At 25.4% G+C, this 8246-nt stretch overlaps 1 protein-coding gene across 1 annotated transcript; it reads right to left on the bottom strand.

The window, feature by feature from the left end:
• Window positions 1-673: 673 nt before the first annotated feature.
• Window positions 674-7309, bottom strand: LOC117180139. Its single transcript, XM_033372480.1, has 2 exons — window positions 7176-7309; window positions 674-2452 (listed from the first exon to the last, which is right to left on the bottom strand). The coding sequence occupies exons 1-2, from the start codon at window positions 7262-7264 to the stop codon at window positions 2230-2232; spliced, it is 312 nt and encodes a 103-aa protein (XP_033228371.1). The 5' UTR covers window positions 7265-7309; the 3' UTR covers window positions 674-2229.
• Between the last annotated feature and the right edge of the window lie 937 nt (window positions 7310-8246).

Here is an 8246-nt window from a genome sequence, read left to right as displayed (position 1 = left end):
CTTTTTTGCAAAGTGATCTAGTATATTTTCTTTCGATAATATCAAATTTTCAGAACTGCCTGTGATTTTTTTAAAAAGCGCCCAAGCCACCTTAAATCTAAAATGACGACTTTTTTTAATCATGCGGCGCGAAATTTATTTGTAGAATTTTTTTTCAGTCATTTGCTAAACTATATTTCAAAAATAAATGTTTCTTAATAATAGATTGATAATAAAAAGAGTGTATTTGTTATACGTAATATTTATTTTCATCAATATCGTATCTCAGTAATGTAATGACATAATACAATAATTAAAAAATAAAGTGTTTTCTAAAAGTACAGTCGATAATAAATGAAAATATAATAATGTCGACGAGCATAAATGTAATATGCATAATATATAGAGTTTGCTCGGCAATTGAAAAAATCGACTCCGCCGCAATAGGTTAATTGAAACAGTGTTACAAAATATAGTGCAAATATTTTCGCTATACACAACAAGGAGGGAATTTGCCTTTCTCGTTTCTACCAGCTACCTTTAGGTCGAACTTATCATCAATTATAGTTACAGTTAAATATTATTTTCCCCCAAAGATTGGGCTACTTTCTATGGCTGAGTACGCTACATTTTTTTCTATAAGGCCTACAACGAACCTCTCAGTTCCTATCTTTCTTTCTTCTTCTTCTTCTTCTTTTTTTTTTTAATAATCAGGCCTCGATCAAATTCAGTTGCTTCGTAACATTTAATAACAAAAGCTGCTCTCGAATATCACTATCCTCTTAAAAATAAAACAAGGATCAGAAAACGGAAAATAAATAGAAAATTTTCTCTCTCTTTTCAGACCCACGATATCCAATTGTCCGTAATTTCGCTACAAATCTTCCATGCAAGTCGAGATTTTCGCTAATCTATTGTTTTTCCATTTTCGAACAAAGGCCTACTTTATATCACATACAATATTGAGAATATCGATAGATATTATTTATTATATATAGAATAAGACAATCTAGTTTCTAAAATCGCAAATCGATGGTACCAAGAAAGCAATTATTCCCCTTCGTTTTTTCTTCATTTTACAATTTATCAAATAATGCTGTTTTGAAAAAATCTTAGAAAAGAATTAATATTGAAATGGTTCTCGTCATTGAATTAAAAAATATTTAAAAACAGGAATGTAGGTGTGCGTCGACAGTTGTCGAGTTGCTGAAATGAAACTTGCTATTGCCTCTAGGCTAAATCTGCAATAATTAATAATATTTTTCAACATTTACCCACTAATATTGCTAAGATTTCCTCGTGCAGGCACTGACCTCTTTGGAGCGCTGCCTAGAGTGATATTTCATCATAATTCTAGCATAAAACCTACATTTTCAACTGCCTATATCTCATAATAATCTATGACAATAGACTCGGTAATATACGCATTACGCATAATATATTACTAATTGTCAAGTCGACCAAATAATTTGATTATTCATTCCTCTGAATTTGCAGAGCATACTTCAAAAACATTTGATTTCACTCGAGTAAAAAATAGATTTTTTTAAACAACCTTCCGGGGGACAAAAAAAAAGAAAAACACGAGAGAAACATTGATTTGATTTGATTTATTCCATTATCAAAATCAAGAGCGAAGATAAACGGAAACGAGTTTCTCAAATATGCTGCGCAAAGTCGCTTCCGAATTAAAATTTAGAATCCTTGAAATTCTATTTATATTTATGAAAAAAGTGTATACTTAAAAGTCTATTTTTATACAATAGATCTGAAAGCTGCCAGTAAACGCAGTTTTAGGAAATTTCGTGATATCGAAAATTGAAAACACTTATTGTAAAAACATAAAAACATCAAACAACGATGTCAACTGACAGTTTTATCCTGCAGACCTTTATGTACAATCTTGATTGCCGACTGCTTATTTCTCGGAATATAGCAAATCGGCATTCCCTAGTTCGTTCTACGAGTTAATTAATTCAATAAAGTACAGAATAATGTACAGTCTCTCCGATGCGAGACAATGAAAAAGACTTTTTAAATTGTGTGTGTTTTTTTTCTTTTTTTTTTAATTAACACTAATCATGTCTTTTTTGTTTTGTTTTTGCTTGTTTGTTAGATTTTGTTGTTGAGATCCGGATTCTTTGATATTCTAGGATCTAAGACAGGAAATAAGCAACGCGTTCAAGAAGAAATTGCGCAGTTTTAATAATGATTTGTCTACTGAAATGTGTGTGGACAGAAAATTATGATTTAGCTTCTATTGTTGTTGTTTGGACTGAGGGGGCTGCCTATATTGTCTATTTCTCGTTGGGCTCTAGAAATTTTTACCTTGTCCCTCGGCGTCCCATCTTCTCCAGTTTCCATCGCGAACATTTTCATTTTCTCTTTGAAACTCAGCTTTTCTGGCACTGCCCCCATCTGGGAATTCTGCTGTTGCTTTTGTTTCTCGGCTAAACGCTTCGTCCTTGGGTCTCTGAACAAATATTCATTATTTTTACTAAAATGTTAACCAATTTTCTCCTGGAAATCATGATTCTCGCGATATTAAGCTGTCTAGAATTTTTGCAAACAGGAATTTTTTTTTACAGTAAAAAACATATTTTTGACAAAATGTAATAGAAATTGTAGATCTAGCAGTAAAAAATCTTGAAAAAGATTTCAAAGCTTCTCAATATTTAAAATTTAAGAGCAATTTAACGACCGTTTTTTGTATCCAATAATTTTTTGCTATTAATATTATTAAAGCAAATTCAATTCAATAAAATAATTAATTTTTCAACAAAGTAGTTGAATTTTTGACGAAATTTTTGAATTTCACAAATTAAATAGTTAATATTTCAATCAGAAAAAAAAAACAAATTTTTAACCACAGAGTTAAACTTTAAGCAATAAAAATTAAATTTTTAGGAATATAGTTGATTTTTTAACCAAATAGTTGAATTAACAACCTACAAATATGAATTTTTAACTAAAACGATGAATTTTCAACGATATAATTCAAGTTTTTAGAAGACAAGTTTTATTCTTAACAAAAAAGATTCATTTTAAATCTAAAAGGACGAATATTTTTCTAAATATACGAATGGTAAAAAAAACTAATTTTTAATGAAAAACTGAATTCTCTATGAAAAATTAAATAGTTGATATCTCACCCACAAAAAAACGAATTTTCAAAAAAATAGTTAAATTTTCAAACAACGAGTTGAACTTTGAATAAAAAATTAAATTTTTAACAAAATAGTTCATTTTTTAACCAAATAGTTAAATTAACAACCTACAAGGATGAATTTTTAACTAAAACGATGAATTTTCGACGAGATAATTGAAATTTTTAGAAGCCAGTTTTATTCTTTAAAAAATATTAATTTTAAATCCAAAAGGACGAATTTTTTGTCTAAATAGACGAATATTAAACACAACAGATGAATTCTTAACGAAAAATTAAATAGTTGATATTTCAAGCAGAAAAAAAACGAATGATCAAAAAATAGTTAAATTTCTAACCAAACAGTTGAACTTCAAACAAACAAAATTAACTTTTTAGAAGAGAGTTTTATTGTGAACAAAAACGATTAATTTTAAATATATAAAGACGATTTTTTAGACTAAATAGACGATCGTTCAACAAAACAGATGCATTTTCAACAAAAAATATGAATTTTAAATGTTAAAGGACGAATTTTTGCCTAACAAGATGAATTTTCAATAACAAGCTTAATTTTTCAACAACAAACTGAATTCTCTAGAAAAAATTTAATAGTTGATATTTCAACCAGAAAAAAACGAATTTTCAACAAAATAGTTGAATTTTGAAGCAGCGAGTTAAACTTTAAACAACAAATTTAATTGTTAACAAAATAGTTAATTTTTTAATCAAATGGTGCAATTTACAACCTACAAAGATTAATCTTTTACAAAAACGATGAATTTTCGATGAGATAATTGAATTTTTTAGAAGCCAGTTTTATTCTTAACAAAAAAGATTAATTATAAATCCAAATTAACGAATTTTTTGTCTAAATAGACGAATATTCAACAAAAAAGATGAATTTTCAACAAAAAGCTGAATGTTCAACGAAAAAATAAATAGTTCATATTTCAACAAGAAAAAAACGAATTGTCAACAAAATAGTTAAATTTTCAACCAAAGTTGAACTTAAAAAAAAACGTTTTCAACTAAATAAGTTAATTTTTTAACCAAATACTTGAATTTTCAACCAACAAAGATGAATTTTCAACTAAAGCGAGGAATTTCGAAGGATATAAATGAATTTTTTGAAGGTCAGTTTTATTCTTAACAAAAAATATTAATTTTACATAAAAAAGAAGGTCTTTTTTGCCTAAATAGATGAATTTTCAATACCAAGCTTAATTTTTAAACAAAAAACTGAATTCTCTACGAAAAATTAAATAGTTCATATTTCAACAAGAAAAAAACGAGTTTTCAACAAAATAGTTAAATTTTCAACCAGAGTTGAACTTAAAAAAAAAAAACGTTTTAACAAAATCGTTCATTCCTTAACCAAATAGTTGAATTTGCAACCTACAAATATAAATTTTTAATTAAAACGATGAATTTTCAACGATATAATTGAATTTTTTGGAAGGCAGTTTTATTGTTCACAAAAAAGATTAATTTTAAATCCAGAAGAACGAATTTTTTGTCTAAATAAACGAACGTTCAACAAAACAGCTGAACTTTCCATAAAAAGCTGAATTCTCAATGAAAAAATTAATTAGTTGATACTTCAAACAGAAAAAAAGCAAACAAATTTTCAACAAAATAGTGAAATTTTCAACCAAATAGTTGAATTTGCAACCAACAATGAATCATTCTTAACCAAACCGACAAATTTTCAATAAAAAAATTCATTTTCTCACAAAAAAAGGCGAATTTTCCACAAAATATGTAGTTGAATTTTTAACTAAAATGATCAGTTTGCAACCAAGAAAATGAATTTTGAACAAAGTAGGGTAACTTTGAAATGTATGGAGCTCAAAAAAAATTAACGAATAGTTCAAAGATTAACCCAGAAATTAAATTTTCTAACAAAAAAGATGAATTTTCAACAAATAAAGATTTTCAGTTCAGAAACTAAAAAAAATCATCCAAATTGTTAAACTTTCAAGTCAAAATACGAATTTTTGGTAAAACTTTTGCATATTTAAATAAAATATTAAAAGATTTTTAAATAAAAAAAGATCAATTTTGAACGAAAAATTAAAAAGTTACAATTTTCAGATTAAAAATTCATGAAAAAAGCGAATTTTCAAAAAAATAATTACATTCTTAACCCAAGAGAAGGATTTTCAAACAAAACAAAAAAAATGTAGCACTAAGTGGTTGAACATGTACCTCAGTAATTGAATTTTCAAATATAAAAAAAGGAATTTTCATCAAAAAATGGAAGTTACATTTTCAGAAAAAAATGTGTTAACAACAAAAATGTGTTTTCAATTAAAAAAAAAAAAGTGCTTGAAACTTGACACAAATAATGTAATTTTTTTACCAAAAAGATGAATTTTCAACGAATAATGTCGTACAAGATATTTCAAACAAACAGGATGACTCTTTAATAAAATTCTTAAATTTGCAAATAAATAATAAAATTTCGTTACTTTTCCAGGATTTTTTTCAAAATTATTCAATTTGAACAATTTTAAGGAAATTGTTGTTAAATTTGAAAAAAATCGGGAAAAAATAATAAAACAATTTTATAGAATTATTATGAGTGATTTTTAACAGAGTTCATTTGATATAAAAAATAATAAACATTTTAAAATATTTCTATAAATTGCGAAGAATTTTCGAAGATTTACAAATATTTCAACAGATTTTGTCATATTTTAATAAATTTCAAATAATTTAGCCAAACATTTGGTTAATATATTTTAAGAATTTTAAAGTATTTAAAAGATTCTCTGAAATTTCCAAGCACTTAAAAAAATTTCAAGGTACATATTTTAAAATACTTCAAAACATCTGAAATATTTTAAGGTATTTCCAAGGATTTCAAGGAATTTTCAATAGAGCAAGAAAATTTAAAGGAATTTCTCAGGATTATAATGATTTTGCAGAATTCAAAAAATTGTATGTCGGGTTTAAAGAATTTGTACAAGAAATTATAATGAAAAAGTTTTAATTAATTTTATTTTTTTCTCGAAAATTCATCTATCTAGTTAAAAAAATTTAACTGTTTGGTTGCAAATGATTTTTTTTGTAAAAAATTCGTCTTTTTGGCATGAAAATTGAAAATTTTGAATCACATTTTTTTTCTTTATTACCTGAAAAATCTTTCTTACTTGACAACTGTACTAATTAATTTGAGAGTCGATCTATTTTGTTAAAAATTCATTTTTTTGGTGATGATTCATCATATAAATGGAAAATACTTTTTTTTAGTTGAAAATTTAATTAATATTTTGAAAACTTTTTTAATAGAAAATTAATTTTTTGAACTCAAAATTCAATTAATTTTTTGAAAATTTGTCTTTTTGGTTAAAAATTAAATTAAAGGAATGTAGAAATTTTGTTCGATTTTAAAGATTTGGAGAGATTTAAAAATATTTCAGGGTATTTAATACAACTTTAAACATTCCACGGGATTTAAAGAATTTTCCCAAATTTCGGAAGATTTGGAAAGATTTTATAGGATTTATAAGATTTTAACGGATTTCAAGTGATTTTTTAAGATTTCCTTGGATTTCAATAATTTTAAGACATTTTAAAAGCTTAAAATAAAGTATATCAATGAATTTTCTAGGATTTCAAAGAATACATAAGATTTGAAGACATTTTTAAATAATTTAAGGTGTTCCCAATTTTTTAAAAAAGATTTTAGAATATTTTAAAAGATTGCAAGGAATTTCCAGTATTCGTATGATTTTTAGGTACTTAAAAAAATTAATGCACTTTTAAAGAATTTCGAAATATTTAAAAGATTTTACAGGATTTTTATGGATTTTCAAAGGATTACAAATATTTTAAAGTTATTTTATATACTTAAAGGACTATTGAGGAATTTTCCCAGATTTGAGAAATTTAAGTAAAATCTCCAAGATTTCAAGTACTTCTTTTTTAATTTGAAGGGCCAAAAAGGGCAATTTTACCGTTCAAGTTCAAGTTTTTTAGTAACATTAGCTTCAAAAATTTTTTGCGGAATATTTACATTAAAAAAATATAAATTCTGACTTACCTATAAACTTCTTGAGCACCTATTACACCGGGTGTAGCTGCCGAAAATATACCACCTGGACCCTCTGGCGTTTGTGGAGAAGCAAGCATATTTTCCGCGTCGTTTATAAAATTCTAAAAACAATATTGAACACATTTATTAATAATCTAATAAAAACTCATTAATTCATCACATAAAACCTAATAAAAAAGTCTACTTTCAACACATATTTCAAACAACAAACAATCCTACAGAGTAAGTCTCACGAATGAACCCCGCTTGAGAGTAAAATTTCCTTAAAACTAGGTCCTATTAAAATATCAGAACTTTCTGTTCTCAAAACTTTAAATATTTCAGAAAAGTACTTCAATTTTTCAGAACTAAAGAATCTCAAAATTGAATGATTTCGGATTAAAATTGTGAAAAGTGGATCATTTAAAATTCAAAGGAATTAAAAACATTAAAAAATAACAAATATATTTCAAAATTTTGCATTTAAATAATTTGTTGAATTAATTCGATAAAATTTCTAGAAGTTATTTTTTTTTGTCGAATTTTCGACAAAATAGTAGACTTTTTAACTAAATAGTTACATTTTAAATTATGTTAAATTATTTTTACCAAAACTTGAACTATTCATTTTTTTTTCGCGAAAATTGACCGTATTCGATAGAACATTATTTTTTTCGGATAAAAATGCAAATGTCTACTTAAAAATTAACATTTTTTCATGGAAAAATAAATAAAATCAGATATTACATTTTTCGTTTAGAATTATTCACCTATTTTGGTTGAAAATTAAAAAAAAAAGTAACTTCTTTATTTAAGAAAAATGAATATTTTCTGTATGAAAATGAAATTCTTTTGTAGAATGCTTCTCTACTATTTAATTCTGAAAAATTGAATTTTATGAAGAGTATGAGAAAATACAATAAATCACACAATGAAGGCATAACAAATTAGATGATCGAATGATGATGATGATGATCGGATGATTTCGTTATCACAATTTAAAGAATTAAATTGAAAATTCTATTTCAATTAAACAATCTTTATTGCTCCATGCAATGATCGAGGTTTTAATGATCTCAT

The sequence above is a fragment of the Belonocnema kinseyi genome, chromosome 9, assembly GCF_010883055.1.
Source record: "Belonocnema kinseyi isolate 2016_QV_RU_SX_M_011 chromosome 9, B_treatae_v1, whole genome shotgun sequence".
Taxonomy (NCBI): Eukaryota; Metazoa; Arthropoda; class Insecta; order Hymenoptera; family Cynipidae; genus Belonocnema; species Belonocnema kinseyi.
This window is presented reverse-complemented; position numbering and strand designations above follow the sequence as displayed.

What these genes read in the sequence shown, in the direction of transcription:
- LOC117180139 (XM_033372480.1), bottom strand. Translation starts at nt 7,264, where the DNA reads ATGCTTGCTTCTCCACAAACGCCAGAGGGTCCAGGTGGTATATTTTCG. An exon ending in GGTGCTCAAGAAGTTTATAG is followed by an intron (nt 2,453 to 7,175) that starts GTAAGTCAGAAT and finishes ATATTTGTTCAG; the next exon opens with AGACCCAAGGACGAAGCGTT.